At 33.8% G+C, this 24,533-nt stretch overlaps 2 protein-coding genes across 4 annotated transcripts in view; one reads left to right on the forward strand and one right to left on the reverse strand.

Moving 5' to 3' along the window:
* Positions 1–20,618, reverse strand: part of LOC144441486 (uncharacterized) — a 48,254-nt gene extending 27,636 nt beyond the window's left edge. For both annotated transcript variants that reach the window (XM_078131078.1, XM_078131071.1), the window contains exons 1-2: positions 20,397–20,618; positions 10,305–10,509 (exon numbers count right to left, since the gene is read on the reverse strand). In XM_078131078.1, coding sequence (XP_077987204.1) covers positions 10,305–10,509; positions 20,397–20,476 — 285 coding nt within the window. In that variant the 5' untranslated portion in view covers positions 20,477–20,618. The remainder of the gene's footprint in view (positions 1–10,304; positions 10,510–20,396) is intronic.
* The window catches only part of LOC144441448 (cortactin-binding protein 2-like), a 57,252-nt gene continuing 53,289 nt past the window's right edge, over positions 20,571–24,533 (forward strand). For both annotated transcript variants that reach the window (XM_078131034.1, XM_078131026.1), the window contains exon 1: positions 20,571–20,613. The gene's annotated coding sequence lies outside the window, so the exon portion shown is untranslated. The remainder of the gene's footprint in view (positions 20,614–24,533) is intronic.

Below are 24,533 nucleotides of genomic sequence, written 5' to 3' on the forward strand. Positions count from 1 at the left end.
TCCACATTCACAAGTATGCTATTAGGGGGTAACTGTTCCACATTTACAATTACATGTATGCTATTAGGGGGTAACTGTTCCACATTTACAATTACATGTATGCTATTAGGGGGTAACTGTTCCACATTTACAATTACATGTATGCTATTAGGGGGTAACTGTTCCACATTCACAACTACATGTATGCTATTAGGGGGTAACTGTTCCACATTCACAACTACATGTATGCTATTAGGGGGTAACTGTTTCACATTTACAATTACATGTATGCTATTAGGGGGTAACTGTTCCACATTTACAATTACATGTATGCTATTAGGGGGTAACTGTATCACATTCACAAGTATGCTATTAGGGGGTAACTGTTCCACATTTACAACTACATGTATGCTATTAGGGGGTAACTGTTCCACATTTACAACTACATGTATGCTATTAGGGGGTAACTGTTCCACATTCACAACTACATGTATGCTATTAGGGGGTAACTGTTCCACATTCACAAGTATGCTATTAGGGGGTAACTGTTCCACATTCACGACTACATGTATGCTATTAGGGGGTAACTGTTCCACATTCATAACTATGCTATTAGGGGGTAACTGTACCACATTCACAACTACATGTATGCTATTAGGGGGTAACTGTTCCACATTTACAATTACATGTATGCTATTAGGGGTAACTGTTCCACATTCACAACTATGCTATAGGGGGTAACTGTTCCACAATCATATGACACTGTTGCTTTAAATTACAACCATATAATCAATGCAGGCAGGTAGGTACAAGTGTATTTTCATTTCAAATCACATCCTGGTAATCTGGATATGAAGTTCTCATGGTGTGTAATTTTGCAGACTACACTTATCACAAATGGCGAAATACAGTATAAAGAAAACACATCAACCAAATTAAGACACAGTTGTATAACATATACAGTCAGTATTGTTCTGTTATAAAGCAAATATCAACTTTTGATTTCATATTTCATCAACTTTTAATACTATTTCTTAACTTGAGTACTTATTTGAATGTTCTAAATATTTTGATGGCAGATAGCCAAGGTCAAATATTTTCAATCGTTACTATATATAGTATATGCAATGACAAACTTGCATTTTTGGTTGCATATAGTTGTATAACATTAAAAGATTTATTACAAATTGATTACTAGTATACATGGTGACCTTACACACTGTTCTGTAGCCTAAGTCTGCTCAAACAATTTAAGTCTGCTTTAGCACTTTGACAGGAGATTACAAAGGTGAAAGGTGACAGATTACAAAGGTGAAAGGTCAAATACTTTTCCACTTTCAATGAATGTTGTCCACTAAACAATAAAGTACTTCTGGTATTGAACATATTCATTTCAACAAATATTTCCAAGAGATTTGAAATAAAAAGTTGATACTTTAGCTTTGGTTTCATTTTTCATTGATTTAAGATGAGATTCATTACTAGATGAGGTGAAAACTCTTTGCACTAGGATAATGTTTTATCTGAAAAGAGACATTTGGGACAACTGAGAAACTAAAACTGGTGTGAATATTTAGTGTTTCATAGTATATTTTCTGTTACATGTAGTGACTCCTCTATATTATAACCCCAAGATGCATGGCGTTATTGGGGTATTTGCACAAGTGTTTGCAGTGTTCTCTGTGACCATACTAGATGAGTGTAGCAAGTGAAAATTTAGCAGAAACCAAGAAACCAAGAGAACCCAAACTGGCACTGACATGGCACGGAGTTGTTATTTTTACAGTATGTTTATCTGAAACAGAAAATTTCAGTAAATATATGATACTGTGTGATCTTGGCAATTTCAAGGGCAAGAAAGGATTGTGCCCTCATTTGCATAACATTTGCATGCAGGTATGCAATAATGTTTTCAGTATTGCACTGCCAGTGAAAATACCACTAGTATGCATGCAAACCAATGCAAGTAATCTCTGATACGTGTGTAATAATGAGTAATTCCTAATACGTTTTCTGTCACACTGCTCTACATTGTACGCATACACTTTTACCTTGTAAGTGTCAATATTTGTTGTTTAATGTCTTAGTCTCTAAAGCAGTGGGCACATTGTTGACCTGTTCATGATTGTGTAATCAGGTGCCTATTGAATTAAACAGAAATTAATCCTATTGAAACCACACAGCTTTTTACTGTGGGGAAAGAAATTGATGGTGTCTGAACACAGAGTTGATGACATTTTGCCATTTTACAGCAGTCGCATTTATCAGTCTAGGCTAGTACGTGGCAGCAAACCAACAAACATCTATAACACAATAAAATAAATTAACATAATACAAGGGTTATTTTGTAAGGAATAAAAATAAAAAGATGCAAAAACGAGAATAAAAATGATAAAAGAATTACAAAACAAACGTATAAAGAGGAAAAAGTTATAAATTGGTTTGAAGCAGCGTAGTGACTTAAATCTATCCATTTATTTCAACTGATGACAATAATCAAATGTTACAATTTAATGGAGTTTTTCTTTCAGCAAGTGACCTTCAAAAATGTCCTCCTTTCAGTGAATATTTCATGTGAAAACACTTAATGTCTGTCATATTTAAATGTGATAAATTGCACTTAATAAAATAATTATATCTTCTACGTATTTCGATACTAACAAACCGTCTACTTTCTTTCATTGGATAGTTCTCATCGATTCATTTCCTTTCAAAAAATTCCCTGATCAATTTACTATGTCAATTCCATTGAAATTAAAACACATAATATAACTTGAATTGTTTTTGACAATATGTATTTGCATAACTCTGCCAAATAGTCTATATGTTTGCCTTCAGGGATTTACAACAGTAGACATTGAAATATACAAAAAAAAAAGACAGAAATTCCACATACAGATCAATTAAACTGAATTCTGAGTATTCTATTGCAGTGACACCTGTATTTTATGTGAATTATTTCAACAATTTGTTGCTATGGCGATCAATGTTTATGACCTGGCCCTAGCATGTGCTTAGCCTAACAGCAATGGATTGTGGGTAAAAAAAAATTCAATGTGTACTTTGTGAAGTCAATTTGAATACTTGGATGTTTATAACATTTTTTATTATTTATAAAAAACGTAACTCATATTGTCCTTGGTGGATTATTTTTTAAGTAAAAAATAACAAGCTTAGCAAGTGAATAAAAAATTTACATTCATTTCATATGAAATGTATATACTAAAAAGGTAAAAACCTATAATTTACTTGATGTGCATACAATATATGTAACATCCCATTGACAGTTATATTTAAATTTTCCATTTCGTTCTATCACTCAGACCTAATAAATAAAACAAATTTTGAATTTTAGTTTCATTTTCTGTTTTTAACAAAAAGAAATTCTTGTAAGAGAAAATCCAAAATTCTGTAATTTTATGAGACTGGTTGATAATTCTATTTTTCTTTACAAATTGGTGATATCAACAACCATTCTTATTTCAAAGAAAAAAACCCTAAATTTTGTCATGTGGAAAATGTGAATGTTGCAAAATATCATTGCATTCACAATGAAAGCATTCACCATAGCAATAGTCTTCATGTGTTACTACTAGTACATAGTTGTATCAGAGAGATTGCCTTGAAACAGTAAAGTACAACTGATTCTACAGTGGCACCTAACCATGTCATGCAGCAATTACAAAACACATACAAATGTTTTACAACATACCTATAACAGTCTCTTTGTGAACAATATCCAGATTTTTCGGTTTCCGGGACATGAAAAAAACCAATGCTTTGGACAAATATGATGGTAGTATGTACATCCTTCGTTTAAACTCCGGATATTCAAACTACAACGATACTTTTCTAAATAACCCCAAGGTCTGCTTCACCTCTGTATTCAAACGCCAACACCACATTACAATCGTTGGTACCTTCTGTGTTCAACCAAACAAAGAAACTTTCAAAGAGTTTTGCATAACAATGTCTCCTTTAAAAAATTGATGGTACGTTGTACGTCCAAGTTTATCTACTGTTTGGTGCGCGCTAACAAATTTTCCCACAAATACCTATATATCCATCAGACATGTACTCTCATATGTTCACATCATGTAACAAATGCCTAATTATTTTTCATTTATAATTTTTTTTTTTTGGGGAGGGGGTCAATTTGGAAATAAAGTAAAAATTATAAAAGTGTATGACAAAGCTAGCTATAGTTCTTCTGTGTGTTCAATACAGGCCACTGAGTTTTCTTTGTATTTATTCAAATGATGATAAATTTCAAGGCTACAAAGAAGCCCAAAGCAAACACACCCCATGTTTAATAAAAAAAGAAGGTCACCATTTTGGAAAGAAATGACATTCAAAAGACAGCAGGCAAACAAAGAAAATTACATTGCCATTGCAGTGCTGGCCTTTGTCCTGTGTACAACTGCAAAGTTTCTTAAGCATTTACTTGAACGGAATGCATACAGACCAAACAATCAATACAGCAGCCAAATTGAAGTAAGGGCCCTTGAAAGCTTCAAATAGTCTGTCAAAATTTGAGCCTGAGTTGACTAATTTTACAAATTCTTAAAGCAAATACTATTAGCTGATGTACTGCTATTGGTCAGCCCCCACCTGACAGAGGTGACATGAACATGTTACAACATGGTACAAAGGGAAACACGGTTCCATTTGATAGGCTAATTTGTTGCTTCTTTGAAATCATGGCAATTTTTTTTTCTTGAAACTCCCTCGCAATAAAGAAAAGATGATATCCTATTACAGTGTGCTAAGCACTAAATGAGCTGTTACATAATGTAGCAGTTCTCCATTGGCTATTATTAGTTGGTCAATTACCAACTAACTGTCCAACTAAGTATTGGGTACCACAGCTATGAACAATGGCCATTGCCACCATTTTGACCTGAACTATAATGACCACACATAAACATACTAGTAGGAGCAATAGATATACCCTCATTAGATCAGATGGAAGTAATTGTACAATATTGACTTAGTTATATTTTGCAAACTGTTAATGGGTTTACAAATCAATAATTCTATTGTTTGTATACTATATTATCAGTTACTGGTAATCATTAATTATCCAAACACAAATATGTGATAAAATATCACTATATATACACAATGCACTTGTGAATTAATTTAGCAATCAATGGCCTGGATCTACCTTGAAATCAGTATTAAAACTGAAACTGAGAGGAGACTACACACACAAACTATGTCAACACATTATAACTGGGCTTGAATTTATCTCCTATGTGTGGTAGTCAGATTTAGCCAAGTGAACTGCCTCTGATACAAGTTTCTATTGATTTTCAGTTACCTATCACCAACTAGTCTAGATATGATGCTTAATAGTTGTCTATGTGCCCTGGACTACTGCTAATTTTGCACTCTGATTTACTAGGGTATATGCAATAAAGGTATCACTGAAATCGTTGCCATTTTTCTTTCAAATTTAATGATATTCTAAAATTTAAGAGTAAGGTTTTGTCACTGGTGACAAACAAATATCTATTCCACTAGTGCCATTATGAGTTAAATCTAACATCAATTGATAGAAACTAACCCAAACTACCAAACTATCGTGTTGTCAGGATTTGTTCACGATTTATCTTATTCACCACTAAGCTATTACGAGTATTAGTAGACATGGACATGGTACAAACTCAGTAATCAATACTACCTATACAAATTGATGTAATAAAGGGTAGAGATGTCCAAAATATTACCTTTACTTTTGTAAGTAAAAACTGAAACTGGTCAGACTTGAAAAGCATCACCCCAGGTAAAAGTGACTGAAAATCTAACTTTTTTTGACTCGTTTTTATAACTGCTCATAATGATTTATACATGTACTGAGCTCTTTTAAAAAAATTATGTATATTAATGTGGACATTGATAACCAAGTTACTTTTCATTTCAATCAAGAATTGTTAATACATGCACTAAATACATTTTGTACACAGTTTGATAACAATTTGGAAGTCATCTTTGGTTGAAATTTGAATGCTTCTTCTCTACTCAAAAAAAGAATAGAAATCAAGTTTTCTTTTTTCATTTCAGAAATAATTTATCTGAAGTTTTACATATATAATATTATCAAATTCATGAGTCCACTATATTCAAAGTCCAAATGACACGTATGTGACTGTTGACATGATCGAATCCACACAACCACCTGTTGGAGCTGTCGTGCAAGAAGGATTACCAGGAGGTCTTCTCAACATAATCAGCCTTATATATTCACTGAACTATGATATGTACTTTATATCTTTGTGGTACACTTTGTAAGTACCACAATGACACATGCTGAGAGCATGCCATGACAATATCACTTATATCAAGCCAAATGCATCTCAACGTCCACAATATAATACTCAAAAAATGTACTATCAAATCATTTTTTAACAAAAATAAATTGTGATTATTTTATACGTCCACCATGGAAATGACATCAACTGGTTTAAACTGTTCACTTCGTAACACTATTTGACACCAAACACATACTTCTGAGTCACACTTACTGCCTGCGGTTAACTTGCCCCTATGTAAAGTGGTGTATCTTGTTTTCTTTCACTAGAGTATCTGAAGACATTACCGGTATATCCATTTATGAAACTGTAATCATGCAAGGATAATAAAGCTGTAAAAACATACAGGAAGTAGTGTGGGTATCCTTCAAGAATCCTGAACTTTGCTGTTGAGGTCCACTCTGAAAACACCTAGGGGGGCCCATGGTAAATTATTTTAAAAATTCAAACAGTTAACTGTCAGTTTCAATTCAAAAAAAATAATTAACTTACAAATCTACACAAAGAAATTTCTTGCATGACTTATGAGAATTACTACTAGTTACTATTAAAGTACATAAAATATATTACTGGTAGCGATGGCAGTAGTTATCTTAGCAGTGGTTTTCTAACTTACCTTGGTCAATCACTGGTATACATGAATGAGTACAGTAAATCTGTCATAAAAAGTAAGGTGGGTTGCTATGCTGTGAGTCAGCAGCTGGAGGTCTTGAATGAAGTTCTTGCCCAAATACCCCTTTGTTAACCATTCATGAGTGCCTCCCATTATTCACCAATACTAACATAAAAGATGGCAAGCCCCAAAAAATAAATAATGGACACTACCATTTACAAAATAGGTAGAGACAGCCTGACTCTTTCTTCAAGGTTTCAAAGACCCAAGAACTCAAACTACATCTCAAAAGTGTTTGAGCTATTTGTTTAATTGACTTTTATTGAGTGCTTTTCACTTTCAAGGTTACTGCTGATAATTAAATTTGAACTCTCTGTCAGTAACTGCAATTTTGATTGGTTGCATAAGAATCATGATGTATAGTGTACAGCAATTGGCTAAGAACTGTATCAAATCAATTTGTCACAAATTTCACATCAGTCGTCACTGACAAAAAATACAGAAACAAAAATCACAAATAATTTTCCTCTCCTTTTTAAATTTCTTTATTTCTACAAAAAAATATCAAGCTACAAGTACAACTCACATTTCATGAAGGTGTGTTCAAGTATTTCAAACTGAAAGTGCAGAAATTCTTGCATGACTCCCAACGCCCACATTGCACTTAGTGTTTGAGTCATTTGTACAATTGGAAGCCATGCTTGTTCCATTCAAAAACCGCCCATTCAATCTTGAGAAGAGGTATATACAAAGCTAAGTAAATAATAACTTGTATACTTATGTTTGTTTAACGTTTCCACGCCACATTTACATATACGTCATTCAAATTTGAACACAACAAAGGCCACGTTTGATCAATTTGAGGGGTCAACTGGATGGCTGGTATGCAATCTCATGTAGCCAATTGTGTGCGGTGTTCTGAGACGCCAAGCTGTCAAATTATATGACATTCCAATGGGTGGGAAAAAATGGCCATTACTACGAGAAGTGTAGAACAACATATGATTCAATAAAAATTTGGTTCAGTCAGTGCTAAAAAGCCAATGATTTTATCTATTTCAAAAGACCACAGACCATAATTCACTTCAGAAACAATACACATTGTTCTTACATTGTGGAAATAATCTTTTGTAAACACTTGCAGCTGCTGTAGAACAATAACTGTCTATTGTTATGCAAATGAACCATCATGTACTTACACAGCTCCTTTACTTGATAAGATTTAATTGACCTTGCAAGAAGGTCATGATAAAAGTGTGTCAGGAAAATTCATCAAACAAAAACCAGAAAGTTACCGAAACACTGCAAGTATGTCAAGTTATGATAACGTAATGTACCTGGCCAAGTAAATCAAAATTATCAAGTAGTTGTATCTAAGTTTGTGAATTGGTGAAACACTGATGACATTGTAGACTTTGATAAAAATGAACTTCTATCAAATATAACAAATGGTAGGCCTAGAGGTAAGAGATTAAGATTAATTACAACATATACTTAATTCTTTGTGGATGTCTTAGGAAACTAAATACCAGGAAATTCTTCTGATCCAGAACAAGTGGAACAAGTCACCAGAAAGTGTTGTCAATGTTAAATCAGTCAATGCCTTCAGGAATGTCTATGACTGCCTACATCAAAGAATTTGTATTATCTGCAGATACCTTATCCCTCTATCTGGAGTGAACTGAACTAAATCACAGTAAGATCTAAATTCCCACTAAATCTATGTTAAAATGTTGTAAATGTAAAGCGCTTTGAGCACAGAGTAGGAAAGCTATATAAAAACCAACATTATTATTTATTATCACATCCTTAATTTGATAATTGTTTGAATGTACACTGCCCACTTTTCAGAAAAGTATTATAAATGAAAGTCTTACTCAACCATGAAATTTGTATGAATAATGATAACCTCTCTGTTTTCTGACTGTTATAGCATTTCCTACATCCTTGGATTGCCTACAAAAGTTTTAGTTCATGAAATATCATCAATTACAAAAGAAGTATCTTGTGAATAGAAAAAATGAGGTAGTCATACAAAAAAGAAAAATATGGAGAAAAGAACCAAATTTACTTTATGTTATGAGGTGATAAAGTACCAGGGAGACAAATAATACATATATAAGGGCTACTGTAAACAATAATGTTGTATGTGATTTATCTATTTATTTATTTATTTATTTACAGAAATTCACCAAATGAACAGAAAATATGGACAGAAATGTCCACCTCATCAAATGTGCTCTTCTTTATGAGGGGACAACAACAACTACAAACAAAGAAGATCTTAAAAGATCAAGCTGGAACAAAATGATGCTATAAAGATGTAATGCCATTGGCAACAACTTTACACATGATTTATCTGAAATTGTGAGTATATGTCTGACCCCGAGTTCACAAATCATGAAATGTTTTAACTTGATGTCATTTCACTGTGATTAATTCATGATGACAGGAATTGACAGGCATCTTAAAATACCACCTATCTGATTTTTGATCTCCTTCAGGAAATCTTACATAAATTGCCCTATAATTATTTATTTGTGTGGTCTACAGTTGTGTGGGTGTTAACAAATCTATTAGCTGGAAGGGACAACGAATTTCTCCTATTTGACATTTGTGTAAAACTCATTGATACATCAAAATTTCATCTTCAAAACTAAGTCTCTTTTGACCTTTGGATAGAACATTGAATAATTCACATGATGGCTTGCCAGGGGTTGTTTAAAAATGGATGCCACTGTTGATGACGGTTTTGTTTTTACTGCATTGAACACAAGTAGAAATCCTAATAAACACTATTTTTTAAGGCTTTCATTGAGGTCATTTCATTTTTGACCTGTATGACAGAGAGTAACATTGAGATTAAACAGTGTTTTATCATTACAAATTTCAACACATAATGTTTGTATCTTTCAATGATGTACAATGATATCACTATAATGACAATAAAAAGTATACAAAATGCGAAAAGATCATATAAATAGCTAAATAAATTACTAGTATCAAACATTTTTTTAAATACATACTATATGAGGAACACATGCATACACTTCCATGATCATGGAATGATTATAAACAAATGGATGTACCCGATAACTGTATGGCGATCATACCGTACATGTCACCATACCAAATAGATCCCAATTATGTGATGTTCCGTTATGGGTCAAAATGTATGAATGTATGTGTGTGTGTGCGTACCAGTGTGTGTATGTGTATGTATGCAATGTATTTGTATTTATTTGTGTGTGCATGTGTGTGTATGCGTGCACATGCGTGCATGTGTGTATGCATGTGTGTATGTGTGTATGTATGTGTGTGTGTGTGTGTGTGTGTGTGTGTGTGTGTGTGTGTGTGTGTGTGTACATGTATGTGAGTTGTATCATAAAGTGACCTACCTGTTGTTCAATACGTCGTTCATAAACACTGGTACTTTCTCTAGATATTGGTTTCTGTGGTGACTCCTTTCCTGTCTTGCTTTTGCTTCTCTTTTCTCCTGAATGTTTTTCTTTGGTCTCAGCTGGACTTGCTGTTGTTGCTGTTGTTTCAGTTTCTTTGTCATCTTTCTTGTTTATTTTTTCTTGAGGCCTTGGTGATCTGCCACTGAAAGTGTCAAATAATACCCAATCTGTTTAGAATCCATATCTCAAACTTCATCATTTTGCATATTTCACACAATGTTTCTTATATACCAATTTTCCTTTTTCTGTGTTTTGTTATGTGTATATTATTAGAAACAGATTAAAGAAATAATCTTAAAATGGAGATATATGCCTGAATAAAAAATCACTGTTTTCTTGTGATCTGTTTACGGTGTTCTTTATAAAATTAATGGAAAATTGCTTCGAAGATTGTCTAATTTACATGCAAAGTACCCTGTGATTGCTCAAACTATATTTTTTCCATCCAAATAAAATCTCTATTTCTCAATTCATAAAAATGTTATGAACCATTATTAAGTGCATTTTTGTCGCTGTATATTTGATGACTGTACGGGTCACATATAAATATATGTTTATAATATATTGTAAGTCCGTCCCTAGTGGAGACCAGCTATTTATACATCACTGTATTGTGTTTACCACATCAATGCACACTTCAAGCTATGGCATTCAATATTCAATGCATTCCATTGAAGCTGTACACTGTGATTACAGGTCAGACTTCACACTAAACAATGACGTCATAGCCTCACTGGGTTACCATGGCAACCACCTCAACACTCACAACCCATTTTGCTTTTGAAATTGACAATGCAAAACACTGTCATTAAATTCCTTCATTGCATATGGTGAGGCTTAGAAATTATACTCTGAAATTTAAAAAAAAAAATCTTTTATGAAAATTAAAGAATGAGATATAACGACCAAAAGATTTCCTCTGTAGCAATGAAAGCAATGAAATTTAACCATAGATTTTTTTTTAAACAGATTCTAGTGATATTATGGGATCTTTTTTATTTCTGATTTAGCTTTCTCTAGTAATATCACATACCAAGGAAGATGGAATCAAACTACGATAATATGTTAATTTTACGATTACATAATTACTCTTTACTCCTAATTTCTGAATTATTATAATTGTTATTAATAAATACACTAGCAGTTAGAAAAAATTAGCACATTATTTTTAATATTTACTAATTACCGGGGTACTAAAAAAATAGCTAAAATTACAAAATACATTTTGTCACTTTTCAGAATTTTCTCTTAATTTCTCAATGTTTACATATAATAATTTCAAAATGGGAAAACTGAACAATTAACTAGTAACAGGAAAAGCTGGTACTATTGAATTGATGAAATGCAAATAAACTGTCTAAAAAATAGTAAAAGTGAATAAAGGAAAATACCCAGGGCACTATTCGGAATATTCATTTTTCTTGTAATGACAAAAGAACACAATATCAAGAGAATGTTTAATTTTGTTGTTTATATAGCGAATACAATATAACCAAACTACAGAAATACAGTACAAATGAATTTAGTTATTTATTTACTTATTTCACTTTGATATTAGTCAGGTAGTTCACACAGGTGACGAACACCTACGTGTATAAACGTGGACCCCAAAACAAATATACAAAAGAAATACAAGGCAACTGGCAAAAACTACAGTTACAATGCAAAATCAATGAAAACAAACTAAAGACGCCTAAAATTCCATGACGTGACACTTTATACAGTAATAGCCTGACACCCAGGTACAGGGATTTTCATGATCAAACTTGTTCACAAGTAGCTCAGTGATGCTTATGTTATTTGTTTGTTTAATGATAAGGGAATAAAAGTTACACAAGTGTTTAATTTTGCTGTTTATATGGGTAATATAATATACACAAACTACAGAAACATTGTTGCATAGATTGGTTTCAATACCCAACTTTTGTATCGATATTATCAAACCCATTAATCTTACAGAGCACCATCACTGCAGGATAGAGCTACAATTTGTTACAACATCTACACAGATAGCCAATTAAACTGTTCTCTGTTAATTACATTAACCTTGGATGACATAGAGTATATTCAAGGAAAACTACTGGCATTTAATTCATTATTTTATTCACATGGGAGTTTTCAATTATAGAAATATCATTAACAATTTCATTAGTCATCACTTTGGGGATCCACCAGCATTGCCAATTTACATTACTTGCTACAACCTGATAATGTTCAAAATTCTGGCATAAAATGTCACTTTTTTGGTGTATAATTGGAGTGAAATTACTATAAGTGTTCTTGTTTTCATCAGAATACAGGTATTGGCTATTGATTTTTCACTAAGCATATCATGATCACAGAGAACTTAATATCAACAGAATAAAAAAAAATGTATTGGCACGTATAGAGGTATCCAGCTAATTATTTGTAAATGCCACAAAAGTTAGCTGTAATCAGACCTTATGTACTCACTACAAAACATATGAGAAGAACAAAATGCTACCATTTGGACTGCTTATGGTGTTATTACCAGTCAATAAATTTTGACATCAAATAATAAAATATTTATTATTCCAAAGTCTGTCGAAGTTAGAGCTTCGATAAACCTAAAACCTGAAGAAAAATAAAGGTGTTTGTTCAAATAAACTATTTCAGTTAGATCTCATTAGCCAACCTGTACACATGAAGCACTAACACTACTCCACCATGAAGCACTAACACTACTACACCATGAAGCACTAACACTACTACACCATGAAGCACTAACACTACTCCACCATGAAGCACTAACACTACTACACCATGAAGCGCTAACACTACTACACCATGAAGCACTAACACTACTACACCATGAAGCACTAGCACTACTACACCATGATGCACTAACACTACTACACCATGAAGCACTAACACTACTACACCATGAAGCACTAACACTACTAAACCATGAAGCACTAACACTACTCCACCATGAAGCACTAACACTACTACACCATGAAGCACTAACACTACTACACCATGATGCACTAACACTACTACACCATGAAGCACTAACACTACTACACCATGAAGCACTAACACTACTCCACCATGAAGCACTAACACTACTACACCATGAAGCACTAACACTACTACACCATGAAGCACTAACACTACTACACCATGAAGCACTAACACTACTCCACCATGAAGCACTAACACTACTACACCATGAAGCACTAACACTACTACACCATGAAGCACTAACACTACTACACCATGAAGCACTAACACTACTACATCATGATGCACTAACACTACTACACCATGAAGCACTAACACTACTACACCATGAAGCACTAACACTACTACACCATGAAGCACTAACACTACTACACCATGAAGCACTAACACTACTACACCATGAAGCACTAACACTACTCCACCATGATGCACTAACACTACTACACCATGAAGCGCTAACACTACTCCACCATGAAGCACTAACACTACTCCACCATGAAGCACTAGCACTACTACACCATGAAGCACTAACACTACTACACCATGAAGCACTAACACTACTCCACCATGATGCACTAACACTACTACACCATGAAGCACTAACACTACTACACCATGAAGCACTAACACTACTCCACCATGAAGCACTAGCACTACTACACCATGAAGCACTAACACTACTACACCATGAAGCGCTAACACTACTACATCATGAAGCACTAACACTACTACACCATTTCTGCTATCCTACTTGACATTTTGATTTTGAATTTTCGCTCGTCCTTCCAGGAGACGAATTTGTGAACTAGAAACCCATTTATATACTTGTTTTTCACATTACCGCCTTGGGTATGTATCCTTCGTGTGAACGCTACAGGACTAACAAGTATTCTATAACCAAGTCATGCACACATCATCATTTATGAAAATAATAATATATAATTAATGTTGTGATTACAATGCCAAATTGGTAATAAATTTTGTCTGAAAACATATCATAATAGGTGACATTTATTCACACTTTCTGCTGACATCAAGGGAATAGGGCGACTAGAATAGATTGTATATAAACTGAAAGGATTCTTCATACTCCCATATTTTTAACACACACGACTTCATTTTTTCATATTTGATTTTATATTACATTATTTCTGAAGAGACAAATACTACTCCATTTGTTTATAATAGAAGATTAGTATATTTTTTTGCATTTTTTAAATTCTGACAACTTGTATTTTCATCTTCTTCTTTACAATACTACTCAACTGTCCCTTATGGAACAAAACAAATTTATCCTATTAAATATTCTGTTGTATAAAATCTATAGTACAGTACAGTACTGTACAGCACAATACAGTTCAGTACAGTACAGCACAGCACAGTACAGTACAGCATAGCACAGTACAATACCAGTACAGTACAGTACAGCACAGTACAGCACAGTACAGTACAGCACAGCACAGTACAGTACAAAGAATACGTTGCCTGCATAAATCAGCTTTTGCCTTCAAACTATTTGACAATATTTACATTTGGTAGTTGAAATACACCTGTACCTCCTTGCTCTGTGTTTTTAATTATCAGCAATCAATTTTGACTTGACGCTGAGGCTAAATAAACAATGTATCCATCAATGTGGAAGATGTGAAAACCTATAGTTGTGACACATTCAGACTTTATGATTTCAAGTCTGTTTGTATCATGAAAATTTACTACAGTCATTGACAACATGAAGTGTGCGATAAAATCTGTGATTTGTTTGTATCATATTTGCTTTAATATCTGCTCTTAAAAAGCATACCATTTTAAACATTTTAACGCTAATTTGTAACCTAAGTTACAAATCTACCATAACTCTCATGATATAAAATAGTTGCTATATATTTTAATCTTGTCTTTAATAATGGTAACCAAAGTCTGTACTGGGGCCTGGAATGTTTTAATTTAGAGCAGGTCAAGTGAATATTTTTGATATTTATTCGGGCTGGCTGATTTGACATTTATGTAGACTATGTTTGTGATTTCCATCTGTGTATGTAATCCTACCAGGGGGTACATATATTGGGGCGTATATCTTGATATGAATGGACTGACCTTACAATGTAGGACAATATGTTATGACTGAACCCTTTCAAATAATCATGGATCTTCTTAATCACGACAAGTAAAAGTGATTAGTACAAAGAGGAAAACAACAGTAGTGGTGGTTATGATATGACTTTCTGTATGAACTGTACACAACTTACCTTTATTACATTGTTAGTTGTTACTTTCAACAAGCTAAAACATAACATTTTACAAATATTTGGATTCATGAAATTTAGACTAAAAAGTTCACAGGACATTGTTTGCTATGCTTTTTTTTTATTCATTTTAAGAATTTCAAATAATCACTTTTGTAAAAAAAAAAATAATAAAAAAATAATAAAAAAATTGAAGGGTCAAACTACAGATTAAAATCTAAATTATTTTAGAAATATTTTGGACTACATTAATGAACTTGAAAAAGGAAAAACATCAATCGACGGTTCAAAGAAAGTAAAATTATCAATTTTCTTCTGAAATTTGATTTGAAGAAGAAAGGAATGGCTAATTTTGGTAATTGGACCAATGACAACACGGACTGACCTTGTTTTCATTACATGTCATTCCATGGCTTTACAGATGACAGCTATTGAATGCAACAGGCAGACCCCCACTGCTGATTATTACTGCTATGTTTACTTCAGTCACTATGGCAACCAATTTGATCAATATTGCAGTTTCCTGTAGATTCCTTTTTAATATTTCAATTGGTTTGTATCACACTCTGTCACAAAGGTTTCCTTAGCAACACTTAGTGGGCAGCATATCTGGTTTTCTTGACAACCGAGGGGTCAACCCGTAAACTCATGCAATGCAATCATCAAGTGATTTCTACACAGTAAGACATTACAATGATTCAAATTTGAATCCGTAAAAAGGAAATGATTCAACACAATCTTTCATTTATGTCACTATTAGGCAAGGTCATTTTCAAGTTGTCTTTTTTCAAAAATAAGCCTATTGGTTTCATATTTTTTTTTCTATCAGTGATGACCCAGAGACCTTGATGTTACATATTTTTAATTTTTGAATCCTTACATAGCCAGCCAGTGATATAACAGCATATCTTTATCAATATAAACATACTTCAATTCTTATTTTATCACTCAGCCCAAAATAATTTGTCATACACTATATCAGAAATCAATTCGGAGCGTCACACCATAGTTTTAAACAATGACTAAACTGCTGAGAGTATTGCAATATTTTTTCACGGAAATGCTAATGAAATGTGTCTTTGCCATATGGACCCAATTTGAACAAATTTAAGAAGAAGAAAATAATGTGAATACTACTGACAAAACAACATTCACCAAAAAGTGTGAAAAGTATACTATTTTGTCTCGCCACGCATTATCTTTATTAATGACCCATCAAAACTCTGAGAAACATTTCAGCCACAAGGGTGGGAAAGTATTTCAAAGTAATAAAATATTTACACTTGAGTAAAATAAAAATGGGGATCAAGTTTTGTGTGAACATAAAAAGAGCTTTAAAAGAGGGTATCTGTTGTCAATAAATCACAAGTTTTATACTATAAGGTGGTCTATATCAAAATACCACAACAGGTCAATGAGGTATGACCTAACACATGTGGGTCATTCAGCCCGACATACTTACTACACAAAAGACTCTTCAGCAGATTACAGTTTGGGATAAAACAATCAATAAGACTATAATACTTAGAATAGACAAATTCGACCTACAGTATGTATTTCAAAGATGCCTGGCTTCATTTCTGTATACTGACATGACAACAACAAATGAAATATGAGCGATTCAAAACATTTTAACCTTAAACCAAAAAATACATCATCTGTCCTTGTTTTATGGAGGATGAGTAATGGGTCAATGTTTGAGAACAAACCTTTTGATGAAGCACACACAGATTCTCTTTGACCATGGTATTAAAACACACACATATTCCCTTTGACTATAGCATCAAAACACACACAGATTCTCTTTGACCATGGTATTAAAACACACACATATTCCCTTTGACTATAGCATCAAAACACACACAGATTCTCTTTGACCATGGCATTAAAACACACACACAGATTCCCTTTGCTCCTGGCATTAAAACACACACAGATTCCCATTGACCATGACACCAACAGACACAGATTCCCTTTGACCATGGAATCAGAAGGTGATTCAACCAGTCTAACTTTTCATAAAAAATAACATGGTTTATATAAATGAAAAATTTTCATAAAAATTTCAAGAATACACTGAATACGATAAATAACTTGCTCTGTTTTAATCATACATTTTCACTACAGCTCATTCCCATACTGTGTTTACTTCACCATGGGTATTGCATATTATACAATGACATTCAGCTTTTCAAATTACCATAGAAACAGATATCAACTCCATTCCTATTTTCATTTTAAAATGTTTTTGTATGATGTACCAAAGATACGTAACATATTCCATGAATCCTGTTATTATTCAATACTGTAATATCATAAAAATCAACAGAGAAATCCAACAAAATGACATAAAGTACACGTTTTTGTCAGGAAAGAAATCATATAGATATTCGATCAAAAATAAAACAATATTTTTATTTGAAATATAACAGGAAGAACAAAGGAAATATCATATTTTCTTTAAATTTACCAGCGTTTAACTAAACCTTCACTATCAATGGTTTTAGTAAGTGACAAATAGTTGATGCATGTAAATTTGATAAGAATGAAAATCTTATCAAAAATTTGACATGAACGGCAACTGAAAGATCATGGCAGCTTAACTCTTTATGCATTCTGGGTGACTCACATTTACTGGGAAATGACTCATATATGACCATGACCTTATTTTTAATCTCAACCCCTTCTCCATAAATAGAGCAGTTCACATAGGTTTCTCAAGCCAAATGCTGCAAAGCTAACACAATAAAAGTGAATATTTAAATAAAAATCCTACTTCCTACTACAGAGTAACACAAAAATGTTTCCCAGATGTTGGGTAACATTGCTTCTAAATTTGTGATAATGAAGGTGTAAAGCAACTAATACAATGGCATATCAATGCATGCTATCAATATATCTAACCTGAAAATATGTGTCATTCCCTCAGTGATATAAGACAATTGACTTTATATCACTGAAAACTGTATGTTTATTTTTGAGTTGAGATGATTGTCCACACAGCTGATTTGACATATCCCACCCCACTGTAAGTGAAATATTACTTGAATACTATTTGTTTTAGTAATGTTGCAATCTAGCCATCATTTTCATCAAAATTCACTCTCCATGCACTTGCTTTATGTAAATGATTTAATTTACATTACATTTCAAACTAAACATTCCTAGAATGTATTTTCCCGGACTTGTTTTCACTTTGCTGACCTGTCTATTATAAACCGTCGAACCGTGTTGTTCTGAGAAGTGTACACTTTTGTTGATAACTAAAGCTAATACTCGTGTTAATATCGTTTTTACTCTATTGAAATCAAATATGTAACCTTATTTAATAAGATCTTGAATTTTCTCCAACAAATTCAATCAATTTTTGCAAAAATATTTTTTTTCTTGAAATCTAAATTTTCAGAAGGCGCGAATTTCGCAAACAAATGGTGTTCGTACCTTATTGCAGTAGCTCGGTTTTTAATGGATATGAGCACCTGTCAACAACCAGGAAATTGGAATGGAAAATTTATTACATCTTTCCGGATTAGCGTTAAAACATTTTGCATCGAATTTACTGTTCTACATTCAATGCCAAAATTGAAACAACCAAAATTTGCTTCTCGTAGCATTGACCGCACTTTATTCAAGGTCAGCTCTGGTAGTATGAACCAAAAACAAACGGAAAAATATTATTTTTTTTTAAAATCGAACTATTTTACGTCGGAAAGGACAAAATAGTGGACACTTACGTCAACTTGATAAGTCGCATTGAAAATCCTTTGGCACGCACTTGCTTAGCACCTCACGTTATTCTGTTCTTATCGCATATTGATATTATTTTCGCGAATAGCAACAAACAGCGGCCATTTTGAAAGCTGAAAGAGTGTCCCGTTGAGAAGCCGTCGATCGCTGATTGGATTATATTTTCTGTCGATATTATGTTTATTGAGGAACGCGATGTTGGTTTATTTACTCTCAAACCAGAGGATGGCAGACGAATTATATTTTAATTGCTTATAACTGTATTGAATATTATCGTTAATACAGGTGGGAAGTATGGGCCATATTGCGCTAACAACAAAGGAATAATCAAACCGGTTGCAGATATCGCACAACTGGTATATCGCGATTCGCTTTTAACACTTATGGGTTAATTGGAATTTCTCGCTGAACTGGGTACTAATATCATAATTATATAAATATAGTTCATATTTTTTTCTTTTCTCGCTTGTTTTATATTTTCATTTTTACACTCTACAATAGGTTTCGTGAAGCCTTAAACGAAAATCGTTGGTTTTGTCAATAATTTGTGACGTTCCAACGTCATTAACGATAAAATGTCTCAATATTTATCATTTAACGGTGCAACATTGTTGACAAAATGTCGCAATTTTTAATTAGATTATAAAATAATAACTGTCTCACAGGTTGAACTTATAATGAAAACGATTAGAGAAGGTGCAGAAATACCGCAACATGCGACCACGGGATATTCACAGTGTCAGTGAATAATGATATGATTGAGAAGAGGAACAAAAATAGCTCGCCACTGGGCCGCTGAGCTGAGTGTTGTTGAAATATTACGACTTGCAACCTGAGTGAATGAGCTTCGTCGCGTCCTCAGCTCGGGCCGACAACAATTAATTTGACAATCGTTATTCCTCTGTCTGCCTTTAATCCATTATCAGATCATTTGGGGATATAGCACAGAGGGCAGCATGATTGTTGGAAACAACAAAGTTTGCAAATGAGATGGGTCATGAACTGGTCTAGCACAATGACTGTCAAAGAAAGGAAGCGTCAATAAAAAGCTTACCTAGCGCTCGCATCCTGGCTGTACTCCGGGTTGTATTCCTGTAAAATGTGTGGTAGTGCCGTTCCCGATCGTTCCGTCATTCTTGATGTACTTACACATTAATATGGGATGACACTTCACAGCCGAAATCGAACCAGGAAGCCCATGTACGGCGCTGGTAGAGGTGACCTTCGGGTGAGATAGTAAAGGGTCTCCGTCAGTGATGCCGCGCGCTCAGGTTTGTTGTCACCATACTATTTTGTTTATCACATGACTTTGTATGGCAGCGCTCTATGGTAACTTCACGTCACGTGACCTAGCGCTATTGTAAAGGCTATCCCAAAGAAATCGACACTGTCAGAATGCAATGATACTAGTACTAGTAGTGGTACGTTACAGCAATGACGGTATTATGCATTTCCGCACACGATCGAATCCTGACACCGACGACCGACTGCGGTGTTTTGTAGACAGCCATTATACAGTATATTCCATCTATAATCTTATTATGTTTCTGACATGCAGCCTAACGAAATATATAAGTATAAACACACAACAGCTCCGTGAACAACTAAGCTCTCATTTACAATGTCCAAATGTCGGTTTTTCAAGTACCTTTGTTTCAAATATTTCTTAAAAACGCTTTGATACAATGTCTGTGCTTCTAAAGGCATGTTTCTCTCTGGTAAAATGGTTTAAACTTATCATGTTTTATTTTGGAACATATTGCCTTCTTTAACTTTTACTTGCAACCCCTAATTTTAATGTGAACTTTGAAAACCGGAATTTCAATGTTCAATTTTTTTTCTTAATACCAAAGTGTCAGACGTAGGACCTCTCAATAATACATACATAGAGATGAAAGATAGAAAGGAAAGTTTCCTTGAAAAGTGACAATAAAAAAAATAAAACGAATATAATAATATTATATATTGCAACGACATCAAATTACTCATGCCTTATTTCAACTTAGTCCTGTAGTGCATAAGCTTGAGTAAAGATTTTCAATTTCCGCGACGTTCTCATTTACGGTCAAATATCTTCAACTGTACAGCTATTAGGTACCATTAGTTTTTGTTGGATTGAAAGGGACAAACTGCTTGGCAATGCAATTATTGTAAAATAGATGTATTTATCGGCCACGGTGTGTTTAAATCGACTGAATTTGTACTCAAGCATCTCAGGTAAATATAATTTCTCGAATCGACGGAATTTACTATAGCAAATATTAAAAGAATTTAGACACTGTTTATATGAGGCCGTATAGTCAAACGCAAGTTCACCTAAAGTTGGTAATGTACAAAGTGAAATCGGCGAGTTTTGCAAATATGTGTATGATGAAAGTTAAATAAATATATTATCTTCTTGCCCCTCTATGGCCCCAACAACAGGGTGGGATAGTCAGTCCCGAACACCAAACAGACACACACACAGACACAGACAGACACACACACACACACACACACACACACACACACACACACACAGATAGACACACACACACACACACACACACACACACACACAGATAGACACACAAGCTAACTAAAAACCATATGCAGTGTTTCAATGTGTGTTCTTGGGGTGTATTTTTCAAACGCAGTAGTAGCGAGTAAACACGCTTACGACAAGTAGTCTATTACTATCATGTTTTGTGTGCCCTTTTCATATTGTTGATTGTGTTTGTTTTATATTAATTCGGCATCATTAGGCCAGGTTGTGACTGTCACTTCAGTTTACATGTAACTCGGTTATTCAACGATAAATAACAACAACTAACATGTACATCATCGAGGCATCTAATTTTCATATATCTATGGACAATTTTCACACTTTTTCGATAAAAATTTTCAGTAATATCATACAAACCCCTCTAAATATGGGAAGCCGTTCAGGCCAAAGGTATTTTTTTATTTGCGTCTAAACCATGTATTGAAGAATACCTTTTCACTATAAAAGCCAACGGAATTAATCTCTGCGATGTATTTTATATAACTTTTCCATAAATATGTTCGCAAAAGACAGCTGTTAGTCATTATTTTATTATAACTCCTTCTTCTACTAGATGTCCATGGTGGAAACACAAAAGTTCCCTGTCAGTGTCCAGAAAATATCACGATTTTTCAGAAAATATCGTTATGAAGCCTTACAGTATTATAGTTTTATCTGAACTTTATAAGTTTGTGACGTCATAGATGTCATCCTTCACTGCACCTTGAAACTTCTCATAAATTTCGCCATGTAATATTTCCCAAGTCAACTACATTGTTATAAAAATACGGCATAATATTAAAGTATATCCTTGGATATGTGCATGACCTTTAACTTCGATAATAAGCACTTTTTTAAATTCTAAGTCTAAATTGTGCAAATATCTGGGTGATAAATTGATCTTTTTTTCGGTCCTTTTTTAAAATAAATATTCTCAAGTATTTTTCAGTGTATTTCCTAATTAGAAAAAAACAGTTACTCCGATCCTTAATTAAAACAGGACTTTCACTCCGAAAATTATTATTTCACAATATTACCCGACCTGATAGTATAAAATGTCATCACCAACGCACAAGCTCGAGATTGTCGTTATCGGAAACTAGGTCGGTTAGCTAACTATCACCATAGGGGGCGCACTTTAAAAAATAAACCTAACAAGAGAATATTATTAATGCGTCAGTCCGGTCCACAGTATAAAGTCAAACTCTTCAAACAATTCGTGACAATTTGAAAAAAAATCATCGTCGGGATATTCTGTTGTCGATATTTTAAATCATAGTATTATCAGTTTTATGTAGACTATATATACATCTAGCTTGTAGCTTAAAACAGGTCACAAATTAAACCTGTCTTCTCAAATAATCGATAAAATTTATTAAATATATTCACAGCTGTTCACATTTCCATACTCTAGTCCCTATACGGTATCGTTACGATTTACACCTCCACTTAGCGACCACTTTGGCACCCAGACTAGATTTCCATGGCATGTATCGCACGTGTTTACAGATATATTCAGGACTAGTCCCCAGGGATTAGTCTGTGCATGGATGGGGTACCTCCATAGTATATGCATTGTTATCGAGTGTGATATTTACGTAGAGTACAGTGACGACTATAAGTATAGGTAGTCAAGAACGGAGAGTGAAATTGGACAGGTACCAAGACAGTGAGTTAAATGGGATAGGTACCAAGACAGATCTAGAGAGTTAAGTAGGACGGGTACCAAGACACCGAGTTAAATGGAATAGGTACCAAGACAGATCTAGAGAGGATGGGTACCAAGACAGAGGGTTAATTCTGACAGGTACCAAGAAAGAGTTATACCGGGCAGGTATCAAGACATCGAGTTATATCGGACAGGTGCCAAGACAGCGAGTTACTACTAGTATTTGTATTTCAAACAGGTATCAACACATAATGATGCGAACTTCCAAATAGTCATTATAACAGATAACATAAAGCTTCATGAACCTGCAGTATTAACTTCACTTGTGTTGTGTAAAATACATAAAGTCAAACTCAAACACTGGGTGAAGAGGAAGATGTATTTGGTGTCATCATAGAGACGATGGAATAGAGATATCTCTTTTGTCTCTATGGCTGTATACAAATATCGCCAACACCAAGACGGGGAAAAGTACAATTCATGTATGAAACCGTCAGTAATTACAAGTGAGGTTCTTGGGGGAGGGTCATATTTTAGAAATTGGGATTAGAGGAGGATCACATTTTAGTTTGACTGAATAAATTGTCTAACTTTGCATTATTATGTGATTTTAGCATCCCATCGCTGCCACCAGTTCTACATCTCATTGCTACCATATTCGTTAGGGTTTGGGTTTGGGTTAACGATTTTTAGTTATAAGGCTATATTTTAAAAGTACATTCTTTAAATTTGGTACATAAAACGTAACTAATCACATATGTTCTGTTGCATTCCAACAATTATTGTGTGTAGGAACGAAAATCGAAAGACTTTGCCCTCACCACGTTATGGAAGGCATTCGGTTTAAATCTGGTGATAATGAACTTGTCTAAAAACCAACAGCCACTGGCAAAAACGTATGTTATACTTCTGTCTGTGTCTCTGAACACACTATCTACAAAAACTACTGCATCGATTCTAATGAAACTTGCTACACATCTTCCATATGTATAATATTT

This window comes from Glandiceps talaboti, chromosome 1 (genome assembly GCF_964340395.1).
Source record: "Glandiceps talaboti chromosome 1, keGlaTala1.1, whole genome shotgun sequence".
In the NCBI taxonomy this organism is placed as follows: Eukaryota; Metazoa; Hemichordata; class Enteropneusta; family Spengelidae; genus Glandiceps; species Glandiceps talaboti.